This window comes from Carettochelys insculpta, chromosome 9 (genome assembly GCF_033958435.1).
Source record: "Carettochelys insculpta isolate YL-2023 chromosome 9, ASM3395843v1, whole genome shotgun sequence".
NCBI lineage: Eukaryota > Metazoa > Chordata > Testudines > Carettochelyidae > Carettochelys > Carettochelys insculpta.
This window is the reverse complement of record NC_134145.1, coordinates 2,344,045-2,356,457: the sequence shown is the minus strand read 5'-3', so window position 1 is coordinate 2,356,457 and position 12,413 is coordinate 2,344,045. Positions and strand designations below refer to the sequence as shown.

The window sequence follows — 12,413 nt, the reverse complement described above, 5'->3', positions numbered from 1 at the left end:
CACACACACGTTTCCGTGCGCCTCCATGCTTGCTGCGTGCGTAACTGGTTGCACATTTCCATGCTGCACACTTGTGTGTAACTCCACAAGTCGCACTCTTAGCCCCGCACGCTCACTTGTGCAGGTATGACCCCTCTTTGTTGCACACTCACCCTCCCGCACTGCCTGTCCCCCCAGGCGTGGGCTATGGGATGATGGTGGTGTCCACGTACATTGGCATCTATTACAACGTGGTGATCTGCCTGGCCTTCTACTACTTCTTCTCCTCCATGACGCGCCTGCTGCCCTGGACCTTCTGCAGCAACCCCTGGAACACCCCCGACTGCGCCGGGGTGCTGGACACCCCCAACGGCTCGGCCGCGCCCGCCCTCAACCTCTCCCAGCTCTTCAACCGCACGCTCCGGCGCACCAGCCCCAGCGAGGAGTTCTGGAGGTGCCGCCCCACAGGCTCAGCCGCCGGGCAGGGACAGGACAGGCTGTCCCGGGGTGGGGCGGGGCGGGGCGGGGCGGGGCTGGGTCCCCCACGCGGAGGAGCCGCAGAAAGGCTCTGGGGCAGAGGGGCTCCGGGGCGGGGCTGGCGGCTCACGCTGTGTCTCTGTGGGGCAGGCGCTACGTGCTGAAGCTCTCGGACGACATCGGGAACCTGGGCGAGGTGCGGCTGCCCCTGCTGGGCTGCCTGGGCGTCTCCTGGCTCGTCGTCTTCCTCTGCCTCATCAAGGGCGTCAAGTCATCGGGAAAAGCAAGTAGAGGCTTCCTGGCTCCTCCCCCTGTAACTCCGCCCCCTCTGACTGGCTCCTCCTCTCCTGCTGCCTGGCTCCTCCCTCCTTAACTCCTCCCCTCTATCCACCTGGCTCCTCCCCCTCTATCCACCTGGCTCCTCCCTCCTTAACTCCTCCCCCTCTGCCTGGCTCCTTCCTCTTTCTCCGCCTAGCCTCCCCCCCCCGTAACTCCGCCCCTCTGTCCACCTGGCTCCTCCCCCTTCCTCTGCCTGGCTCCTCCCCCCTGTACCTCCTCGCCCCGTGCCTGGTTCCTCTGACCTTGCCCCAGTCAGACGCACAGCCTCTGCTAGGTCCCGGCTGTTGCCTTGGGCAGGGCTGGGATCCAGCCGGAGCCCTGGGAGATGTCACTACTGCAGGGCAGAACCCACTGGCCCATAGCCCCCTTGTGCCTCAGGCTGCAGCGCCTGGACCACATCACCCGCTCCCCAGAGTGCCCGATGGGTAGTTGTGCTGAGGGCACCAGGAGGGAGCCCCGCAGCCCCTGCTCCCAGGGCTACAGAGAACGCCCACCTTCGTCACACCCAGCCCTGCTCCCAGGGCTACAGAGAACGCCCACCTTCGTCACACCCAGCCCTGCTCCCAGTGCTACAGAGAACGCCCACCTTCATCACACCCAGCCCTGCTCCCAGGGCTACAGAGAACTCCAGCGTTCATCACACCCAGCCCTGCTCCCAGGGCTACAGAGAACGCCCACCTTCGTCACACCCAGCCCTGCTCCCAGTGCTACAGAGAACGCCAGCCTTCGTCACACCCAGCCCTGCTCCCAGGGCTACAGAGAACGCCCACCTTCGTCACACCCAGCCCTGCTCCCAGGGCTACAGAGATCGCCCGCCTTCGTCACACCCAGCCCTGCTCCCAGGGCTACAGAGAACGCCAGCCTTCGTCACACCCAGCCCTGCACCCAGGGCTACAGAGAACGCCCACCTTCATCACACCCAGCCCTGCTCCCAGGGCTACAGAGAACGCCCACCTTCGTCACACCCAGCCCTGCTCCCAGTGCTATAGAGAACGCCCACCTTCGTCACACCCAGCCCTGCTCCCAGTGCTACAGAGAACGCCCACCTTCATCACACCCAGCCCTGCTCCCAGGGCTACAGAGAACGCCCACCTTCATCACACCCAGCCCTGCTCCCAGGGCTACAGAGAACGCCCACCTTTGTCACACCCAGCCCTGCACCCAGGGCTACAGAGAACGCCCACCTTTGTCACACCCAGCCCTGCACCCAGGGCTACAGAGAACGCCCACCTTCGTCACACCCAGCCCTGCACCCAGGGCTACAGAGAACTCCAGCCTTCATCACACCCAGCCCTGCTCCCAGTGCTACAGAGAACGCCCACCTTCGTCACACCCAGCCCTGCTCCCAGGGCTACAGAGAACGCCCACCTTCGTCACACCCAGCCCTGCTCCCAGTGCTACAGAGAACGCCCGCCTTCGTCACACCCAGCCCTGCTCCCAGTGCTACAGAGAACGCCAGCCTTCATCACACCCAGCCCTGCACCCAGGGCTACAGAGAACGCCCACCTTCATCACACCCAGCCCTGCTCCCAGTGCTACAGAGAACGCCCGCCTTCATCACACCCAGCCCTGCTCCCAGGGCTACAGAGAACGCCCACCTTCGTCACACCCAGCCCTGCTCCCAGTGCTACAGAGAACGCCCGCCTTCGTCACACCCAGCCCTCTTCCCAGGGCTACAGAGAACGCCCGCCTTCATCACACCCAGCCCTGCTCCCAGGGCTACAGAGAACGCCCACCTTCATCACACCCAGACCCTGCTCCCAGGGCTACAGAGAACGCCCACCTTCATCACACCCAGCCCTGCACCCAGGGCTACAGAGAACGCCCACCTTCGTCACACCCAGCCCTGCTCCCAGTGCTACAGAGAACGCCCACCTTCGTCACACCTAGCCCTGCTCCCAGTGCTACAGAGAACGCCCGCCTTCATCACACCCAGCCCTGCTCCCAGTGCTACAGAGAACGCCCACCTTCGTCACACCTAGCCCTGCTCCCAGTGCTACAGAGAACGCCCGCCTTCATCACACCCAGCCCTGCTCCCAGTGCTACAGAGAACGCCCGCCTTCATCACACCCAGCCCTGCTCCCAGTGCTACAGAGAACGCCCACCTTCAACACACCCAGCCCTGCTCCCAGTGCTACAGAGAACGCCCACCTTCGTCACACCCAGCCCCTGCTCCCAGGGCTACAGAGAACGCCCACCTTCGTCACACCCAGCCCTGCACCCAGTGCTACAGAGAACGCCCGCCTTCATCACACCCAGCCCTGCTCCCAGTGCTACAGAGAACGCCCACCTTCATCACACCCAGCCCCTGCTCCCAGGGCTACAGAGAACGCCCACCTTCGTCACACCCAGCCCTGCTCCCAGGGCTACAGAGAACGCCAGCCTTCGTCACACCCAGCCCTGCTCCCAGGGCTACAGAGATCGCCCGCCTTCGTCACACCCAGCCCTGCTCCCAGGGCTACAGAGAACGCCCGCCTTCGTCACACCCAGCCCTGCTCCCAGGGCTACAGAGAACGCCCGCCTTCATCACACCCAGCCCTGCTCCCAGTGCTACAGAGAACGCCCACCTTCATCACACCCAGCCCTGCTCCCAGTGCTACAGAGAACGCCCGCCTTCGTCACACCAGCCCTGCTCCCAGGGCTACAGAGAACGCCCACCTTCGTCACACCAGCCCCGCCAGCCCTGGCCTTGCCACGCCGGGTAGCTCCTAGACGAGCCTGTGTGCACGTTGGGCGTGTGCTGTGGCCCCTCCTTGCACCCAGGCAGTGTGGGACAGGCCAGGGCGCTGGGGCTGAGCTGTGGCCCTGTCTGTCCGTTTGTCCACCCAGGTGGTGTACTTCACAGCCACCTTTCCCTACGTGGTGCTCACCATCCTTTTTGTGCGCGGCATCACGCTGGAGGGCGCCGCCACCGGGATCGCCTACTACCTCACGCCCCAGTGGGACAAGATCCTGGACGCCAAGGTGGGTCTGAGCGGGGCGGGGATGGGCCAGGGACCTGGGCTCTGCCTCCCAGTGCCCAGTGCAGCATCTGGCCCCAGGAGCAGGGCTTCTCGCTCCACCTGGGGGGCCCCTGGGTCTCCTGGTGGCCACAGGATCCTCCCTGGGCCAGCTGGCTGGGAGCACCCCAAGGCCACGACCCCCCAGGTCTCTGCTCTGCCCCAAACACCAGGCAGGAGGAGAGAGGCTCTGGGCAGCCAGCACTGGGTCCCAGGTGGGCCTGGCCCCACCCCTAAGCCACACCCCTGCTAGCCTGGCCCAGGGCTACCCTACCCCCCAGGTGCACCCATTTCCCTCACTCCCCACCCACAGCCCCCGCCAGCCCGGCCCTGGGCTCCCCACACAGCTCTGCCGGTGCCCCTCACTCCCCACCCACAGCCCCCGCCAGCCCGGCCCTGGGCTCCCCACACAGCTCTGCCGGTGCCCCTCACTCCCCACCCACAGCCCCCGCCAGCCCGGCCCTGGGCTCCCCACACAGCTCTGCTGGTGCCCCTCACTGCCAACCCACAGCCCCTGCCAGCCCGGCCCTGGGCCATCTCTGGTTGCAGGCCCTGGCTGCGTGATGTGAGCTGGCCCTGGGCAGGCCTCGTGCCAGCGGTAATGTCTCGGTGTCCACTAGGTCTGGGGAGATGCTGCCTCCCAAATCTTCTACTCTCTGGGCTGCGCCTGGGGGGGACTCATCACCATGGCCTCCTACAACAAGTTCCACAACAACTGCTACAGGTGAGCCGCACCTGCCGGGGCTGGGCCCCGCCCAAAACTGCCCCGCCCACTGCGCCTTCTGCTCCTCCTCTGGGCCACGCCCCCATAAGCTTTCCCGCCCACCAGGCCTCCCACTCCTCCGCTGGGCCACGCCCCTGCAAACTGCCCCGCCCACCGGGCCTCCCACTCCTCCGCCGGGCCATGCCCCTGCAAACTGCCCCGCCCACCGGGCCTCCCGCTCCTCCGCCAGGCCACGCCCCTGCAAACTGCCCCGCCCACCGGGCCTCCCGCTCCTCCGCCAGGCCACGCCCCTGCAAACTGCCCCGCCCACCGGGCCTCCTGCTCCTCCGCCAGGCCACGACCCCGCAAACTGCCCCGCCCACCGGGCCTCCCGCTCCTCCGCCGGGCCACGCCCCCGCAAACTGCCCCGCCCACCACGCCTTCCGCTCCTCCGCCGGGCCACGCCCCCGCAAACTGCCCTGCCCACCGCGCCTCCCACTCCTCTGCCGGGCCACGCCCCCGCAAACTGCCCCGCCCACCGTGCCTTCCGCTCCTCCGCCGGGCCACGCCCCCGCAAACTGCCCCGCCCACTAAGCCTCCCGCTCCTCCACCGGGCCACGCCCCCGCAAACTGCCCTGCCCACCGTGCCTTCTGCTCCTCTGCTGGGCCATGCCCCTGCAAACTGCCCCGCCCACCAGGCCTCCTGCTCCTCCGCCGGGCCACGCCCCCATAAACTTTCCCACCCACCAGGCCTCCCACTCCTCCGCCGGGCCACGCCCCTCACTCCCAGTCCTCCTACGGGCAGCGCCTCTCACCCCTCTGCTGGCCACGCCCCTGAAACTGCCTCACCCACCAGGCCACCTTCTCCTCCTTCTTGTCACATCCCCTCACTTCTGCGCCTCCCCCGGGCCTCCTGCTCCTCTGGCCACGCCCCCTGATTCCCTCTCCTCTGCTGGGCCACGCCCCCGACTCTCACTCTGCTGGGCCACACCCCCGGTGCCTGCCCCCTCCTGGCCACGCCCCCGACTCTCACTCTGCTGGGCCACGCCCCCGGTGCCTGCCCCCTCCTGGCCATGCCCCCGACTCTCACTCCACTGGGCCACGCCCCTGATTCTCACTCCGCTGGGCCACGCCCCCGGTGCCTGCCCCCTCCTGGCCACGCCCCCGATTCTCACTCTGCTGGGCCACACCCCCGGTGCCTGCCCCCTCCTGGCCACGCCCCCGACTCTCACTCTGCTGGGGCACGCCCCCGGTGCCTGCCCCCTCCTGGCCACGCCCTGGACTCTCACTACATTGGGCCACGCCCCCGACTCTCACTCCACTGGGCCACGCCCCCGGTGCCTGCCCCCTCCTGGCCACGCCCTGGACTCTCACTCCACTGGGCCACGCCCCCGATTCTCACTCCACTGGGCCACGCCCCCGGTGCCTGCCCCCTCCTGGCCACGCCCTGGATTCTCACTCCACTGGGCCACGCCCCCGATTCTCACTCCGCTGGGCCACGCCCCCGGTGCCTGCCCCCTCCTGGCCACGCCCCCGATTCTCACTCTGCTGGGCCACACCCCCGGTGCCTGCCCCCTCCTGGCCACGCCCCCGACTCTCACTCTGCTGGGCCACACCCCCGGTGCCTGCCCCCTCCTGGCCACGCCCCCGACTCTCACTGCTGGGCCACGCCCCCGGTGCCTGCCCCCTCCTGGCCACGCCCCCGACTCTCACTCTGCTGGGCCACGCCCCCGGTGCCTGCCCCCTCCTGGCCACGCCCTGGATTCTCACTCCACTGGGCCACGCCCCCGATTCTCACTCCGCTGGGCCACGCCCCCGGTGCCTGCCCCCTCCTGGCCACGCCCCCGATTCTCACTCTGCTGGGCCACACCCCCAGTGCCTGCCCCCTCCTGGCCACGCCCCCGACTCTCACTCTGCTGGGCCACGCCCCCGGTGCCTGCCCCCTCCTGGCCACGCCCTGGACTCTCACTCCACTGGGCCACGCCCCCGACTCTCACTCCACTGGGCCACGCCCCCGGTGCCTGCCCCCTCCTGGCCACGCCCTGGACTCTCACTCCACTGGGCCACGCCCCCGATTCTCACTCCGCTGGGCCACGCCCCCGGTGCCTGCCCCCTCCTGGCCACGCCCCCGATTCTCACTCTGCTGGGCCACGCCCCCGGTGCCTGCCCCCTCCTGGCCACGCCCCGGATTCTCACTCCTCCACTGGGCCACGCCCCTGTCTCCCAATGCCCTGGGCAGGTTACTGCCCCAGCGCACAGCTCCGACCCCACCCCCTGACCTTCCTGCCCTCCAGGGACAGCATCATCATCAGTATCACCAACTGCGCCACCAGTGTCTACGCCGGCTTCGTCATCTTCTCCATCCTGGGCTTCATGGCCCAGCACCTGGGCATGGACATCTCCCAGGTGGCCGACCACGGGCCCGGCCTGGCCTTCGTGGCCTACCCCGAGGCCCTGACACTGCTGCCCGTCTCGCCCCTCTGGTCCATCCTCTTCTTCTTCATGCTCATCCTGCTGGGGCTGGGCACTCAGGTACCAGCCCCAGGGGAGGTGGTGCCGGGCAGGGCCCCAGGAATGGGAGGCATTAAGCGGTGGGGGGCGGCTCCTGGGACACAGGCTTGAGGAATGCCCCCGATGGTGGTGCCACTGCAGTCCCTACCCCGTCTGCGCTTGGTGGCTGAGCTGAACATGAGTGTGTGCTGAGCAGGGGGCTGTGACCCCCAGCAAGTTCAGACCCTTCCCAGAGCCGCTGCCACAGGCTGGAGGTGATGGGGTTGGGCTGAGGAGCAGCAGGCACTCGTTACAGGCTGGGCATTGGAGCAAGGAACAGGCGGGCTGGGGGAGTGGGCAGAGTCAGGGACCCTCTCCCAGGCCAGGCCTGGCTGACCCCAGCTCCCTCCCAGTTCTGCCTGCTGGAGACCCTGGTCACGGCCATCGTGGACGAGGTGGGCAGCGAGTGGGTCATGCGGAAGAAGACGTTTGTGACGCTGGGCGTGGCCGTGGCAGGATTCCTGCTGGGCATCCCACTCACCACACAGGTAGGGTGGCTGCTCGCAGACTGGGGGCACTGAGCCTGCCCCCCTGGCTTTCGGCCTGCCCCGGGGACCTGGCTCTGCACCCCCTCACGCCTGCTGTGTTCCACCTGTGGGCCCCGACATGGGAGTGCTACAGCCCTGGCAACACCTCTGCCCAATGGGGTTGGCTGTGCCCAGTGCTTGTGCCAGGTGGGGTTGGCTGTGCCTGGGGTGCCTGCGCCTGGTGGGGTTGGCTGTGCCCGCGCCTGGTGGGGTTGGCTGCGCCCGGTGCCTGTGCCCGGAGGGGTTGGCTGTGTCTGGGGTGCCTATGACAGATGGGATTGGCTGTGCCTGGTGCCTGTGCTAAGTGGGGTTAGCTGTGCCCGGTGCCTGTGCCCGGTGGGGTTGGCCATCCCCAGACTGTTCCCCACTCTCCCCAGGCCGGCATATACTGGCTCCTGCTGATGGACAATTACGCCGCCAGCTTCTCCCTGGTCATCATCTCCTGCATCATGTGCATCTCCATCATGTACATCTACGGTAGGTCCCTGCCCGGTGCCAGGCCCCAGCATCACCTCACAGGGGGGCAGCTGGCCTGGCCGCAGCCAGTGGGAACCCAGGCCCTGCAGCCACCAGCGCATCAGGAACAGGCTGCATTCTGATTGGCTGGGTCACAAGCAGCCCTGGGTGGGCTAATGGTGGGGATGAGGGAGGCAGGACTCCTGGTTCCATCCCTGGCGAGGGCTGTGGGGCTGGGAGCCCAGGACGCCCGGGTTCCTTTTCTGGCTGGTCCCGGCCTCTCCGTGGGTGCAGGAGTGCCAGGCTCAGTGGTGCCAGGCCTGGAGACCCCAGCCAGGGCTCTGCCCTGCCAGGCCCATACACAGGGCTCCCAGGGGAGACTGTGTGGTCAGGGCATCGCCCTCCCCATGCCCCAGTGTGGGCACCCGAGTGAGTCCCTGCCGCTCCCACCAGGGCACCAGAACTACTTCAAGGACATTGAGATGATGCTGGGCTTCCCGCCCCCCATCTTCTTCCAGATCTGCTGGAGGTTCTTCTCGCCAGCCATCATCTTTGTAAGTGCACCTCCCTGGGGTGCCAGTCTGGGGAGTGGGGGGGCAGGGGATGCCAGCCCATGGGTGGGGGCAGGGCAGGGGGGCAGCCCGTGGGTTTAGTAGGCTGGGGTTTAGGCACACCTAGTGAAATCACCGCTGGGAATATTTGCTTCAATCGGGGCCACTCACAGCCCAGGCTGGGATTTCCTCCTCACTAAGACAAATCCAGCCAGCCAGAAGCCCCACACACACAAACCCACAGACATCCCAGCTGCTGCCAGCCCCCGTCCCACTCAGGTGAGAGGCTGTGAAAGCCGATTTCCCCAGATCCAGGCGGATTCGGGCGGCCCCTCGCCCAGGTCAGGATGTACTTGGCTGTGATCCAACGCAGCACATGGAGCTGGTCCTTCCGAAGTGAAACTCCACAGGGTTATTAATAAAGGACGACACAGCAGAGACAGAAAGCGTGTTCCCAGCTCGGTGCCTGGCCAGCCCACCTTGAGCAGGACAGCCCTGTATTTTGGGCACCAGCCTGGCATCCCCCTTTATTTTGTCAAATGGCCTCATGGCTCCATATTCCACGTCTTCCCCCAGCGGCTGCTTCCCAGTTCTGGCTGCTCCACAGGTGGGGGAGCCTGGAGCCAGACCGGCACAGCAGAGCGGCTGGCACCGGCGTCCCCTGGCTGGGGGAGCTGAGAGCTGGACTGGTGCGGCTGCCCCTGGGGTGGGGGAGCTGAGACCTGGACTGGCGCGGCTGCCCCTGGGCTGGGGGAGCTGAGACCTGGACCTGGCGCGGCTGGTACTGGCATCCCCAGGCTGGGGGAGCTGAGACCTGGACCTGCGCGGCTGGCACTGGCATGCCCGGGCTGGGGGAGCTGAGAGCTGGACCGGCGTGGCTGCCCCTGGGCTGGGGGAGCTGAGCCCTGGATGGGTGTGGCTGGCACTGGCGTCCCCTGGTTGGGGGAGCTGAGCCCTGGACGGGTGCAGCTGGCACTGGCGTCCCCAGGCTGGGGGAGCTGAGAGCTGGACCGGCGTGGCTGCCCCCAGGCTGGGGGAGCCAGGAGTCAGGCTGGCATAGTTGCCACTGGTTCCTGGCTCCCCATGGTTGGGAGGAGTCAGGAGCTTCACTGGTGGCTGGCAGGCCCAGTCCCAGCACCCAAGTCGTGGGGCAGCTGAGAGCCGCAGCTGCCCCCTGCAGCCAGCGAACCCTGCCCCCTTCCCCAGGCAGCCACCGCCCAGCTCTGCCCTGGGGTGACCATCCGTCGCGTTTTGCCTGGGTGAGATGCGAGCAGCTGGGTCCCAGCTGCTGATGCAGCCAGCCGTGCTCTGTGCTGATTTCGTGAAGGGCTTTGAAAAAGGCCCAGGGGCTGAGCCCAGGCTGCAGCAGTGCAATTCATGGCACCAGGGGCACTGACGCTGAGCCCTCGGGAACCCTCGCTCCAGGGGTCCCTGCCAGAGCAGCCTTACAGTGGGGCCTAGTGTGGGAAAAAGCCCTTTCTTCTTCCCGCAGGCCTGGAGGGTCAGGATCACCTGACCCAGGGGAGCTGCTGTGGCAAACTGTCCTTGGTGGCTGGTTGTGCCAGCCCGGCCCAGTCATTGACATGGCCCGTGGCACAGCCGGCTGGGCACCTGAGCACACGCCCATTGCTCCGGTGGCGTCTGGCCGGCTGCGCACCAGGGGTCAGGGCCCTGCGAGCTGAGCTGCGCCGTCCATCACTCAGCAGCACAGCGTTCCCAGGGCGGCTGCTGACCTGCCAGGTGTCATGTCTCATCTGGCCCATGGGGTGGGGGCAGGGCAGGGGTGCCAACCCTGGGTCAGGCAGGGGAGGACAGGGTGCCAACCCATGGAGTGGGGGCAGGGCAGCAGGGGGCGTGGTCTGTCGGGGGGGGGGGGGGCTCAGGGCAACGGGGTGTGTGGTCTGGCAGGGGGGGGCGCAGGGAGCGGGGGGGGCATGGTCTGGCTGGGGGGGGCGGAAGGCGTGGTCTGCCGGGGGCACAGGGCACAAGGGGGCGTGGTCTGCCGGGGGGCACAAGGGGGCGTGGTCTGGCTGGGTCTCAGTCGGTAGGGCTAAGCCAAGCAGCGCCCCCCCCCGCGCACCTGCAAAGGCGCAGACGGCCCGGCGGCCCCCCAAAGGCGGGTGAGCGGCTCGGGACCGGTCTCACCTGCCTTCCGCTGCGCCCGGCAAAGGGCTCGGCGCAGAGTCCCGGGGAAAAGCCCTTTCGCCGGCCCGGTGGCGCTGCGGGGCTGGGGCTCCCCCCAGCCGGGCTGCTCTGGCCCCAAGCAGCGGGGATCTGGTCCCGTGTGCAGCCCATGGCCCGGCCCGGGGAGGAGATGCCCCCCCACGTGTGACTCAGCGCCCAAACACCAGCGCCGCGCCAGAGACAACGGCTGGGACGGCTCATGCAGCCGCGACGGGAACCGGCCACGGGGCAGGGCCTCGCCGGCGCTCAGGAGACACCTCGCGGGCCCCAGCACAAGGCTCGGAGCTGCCGTGCACACGGGTGGCACGGGCCCGTCACGTGACAGCGGCGTACACGGGTGAGCTGCGTGCCAGTGCCAGGCTGCACACGCGGGTGATCTCACTGCCATGCTGTACACATGGGTGTGCCTGGTGCCAGGCGGCACATGCAGGTGAGCTCACTGTCACGCTGTACACTTGGTTGTGCTTGGTGCCAGGCGGCACACGCAGGTGAGCTCACTGCCATGCTGTACACTTGGGTGTGCCTAGTGCCAGGCGGCACACGCAGGTGAGCTCACTGTCACGCTGTAGACTTGGCTGTGCTTGGTGCCAGGCGGCACACGCAGGTGAGCTCACTGTCACGCTGTACACATGGGTGTGCTTGGTGCCAGGCGGCACACGCAGGTGAGCTCACTGTCACGCTGTACACATGGGTGTGTTTGGTGCCAGGCGGCACACGCAGGTGAGCTCACTATCAGGCTGTACACATGGGTGTGCCTGGTGCCAGGCGGCACACGCAGGTGAGCTCACTGGCACGCTGTACACATGGGTGTGCCTAGTGCCACGTTGCACACGCAGGTGAGCTCGGTGCTGGACTGCACATGCGCGTGGGTGCGGGGCCAGGCTGGTGGGTGCTAGGCCCCGAGCTCGCAGTGCTGTCCCAGGAGAAGGCACCTGCTTGCCGGCCGGTCCACACTGGCGGGGGCCCTGGGCGGCTGTGGGGCCGACAGCACAGCAGGACTTAGGGGCAGGTGAGAAACCCGTGTGTGCGGGGTAAGACAGCCACGGGTGCCGGCCCCCCCCCAGGCCACAGCCCCCACTCGCGCCGCCCTTATGCGGGGCTTGGGACGGGCCTGGCTGGGCAGCCCTGTGCTGCAGGGGCTGGTGGGGTACAGGGTGGGGGGGCACGGGCCGGCAGGAAGTGGGGCTGGGGGGGCAGGGGCTGGCAGGGTGTGGGGCGGGGGGGCAGAGGATGGCAGGATAGGGGACGGGCTGGCAAGGTGTGGGGCTGGCAGGCTATGGGGCAAGGGCTGTCAGGGTGTGGGGCTGTCAGGTGCGGGCCCCATGAGACGCAGGACTTGGTCTGCTCCCCAGCTCAGCACGGGCCCGGGGGGCCACAGGTGAGCCCCACACAATGCCCCTTCTGTGCCCCCAGTTTATCCTGGTCTTCACGGTGATCCAGTACCGACCCATCGCCTACAACGCCTACGTCTACCCGCCCTGGGCCGTCGGCATCGGGTTCCTCATGGCGCTCTCTTCCGTCCTCTGCATCCCGCTCTACGCCGCCTACCGCCTCTGCCGCGCCCCGGGGGCCACGCTGCTCCAGGTGGGGCTTGGCCCCACGGCCAGAAATCCCGGCCCTGCTGCTGTGGGGTGGCCAATGGCTCCCC

At 67.9% G+C, this 12,413-nt stretch overlaps 1 protein-coding gene across 3 annotated transcripts in view; it reads left to right on the top strand.

Annotated features, from left to right (window-relative positions):
- SLC6A9 (solute carrier family 6 member 9) overlaps window positions 1-12,413 on the top strand; it is a 41,799-nt gene that overhangs the window by 24,925 nt on the left and 4,461 nt on the right. For 2 of the 3 annotated variants that reach the window (XM_075002173.1, XM_075002175.1), the window contains 7 exons: window positions 178-433; window positions 607-739; window positions 3,625-3,759; window positions 4,415-4,518; window positions 6,792-7,029; window positions 7,401-7,535; window positions 12,179-12,349. In XM_075002173.1, coding sequence (XP_074858274.1) covers window positions 178-433; window positions 607-739; window positions 3,625-3,759; window positions 4,415-4,518; window positions 6,792-7,029; window positions 7,401-7,535; window positions 12,179-12,349 — 1,172 coding nt within the window. Of the gene's footprint in view, window positions 1-177; window positions 434-606; window positions 740-3,624; window positions 3,760-4,414; window positions 4,519-6,791; window positions 7,030-7,400; window positions 7,536-7,951; window positions 8,052-8,483; window positions 8,585-12,178; window positions 12,350-12,413 lie in introns of all 3 variants that reach the window. The other variant, XM_075002174.1, reaches the window with a different exon arrangement.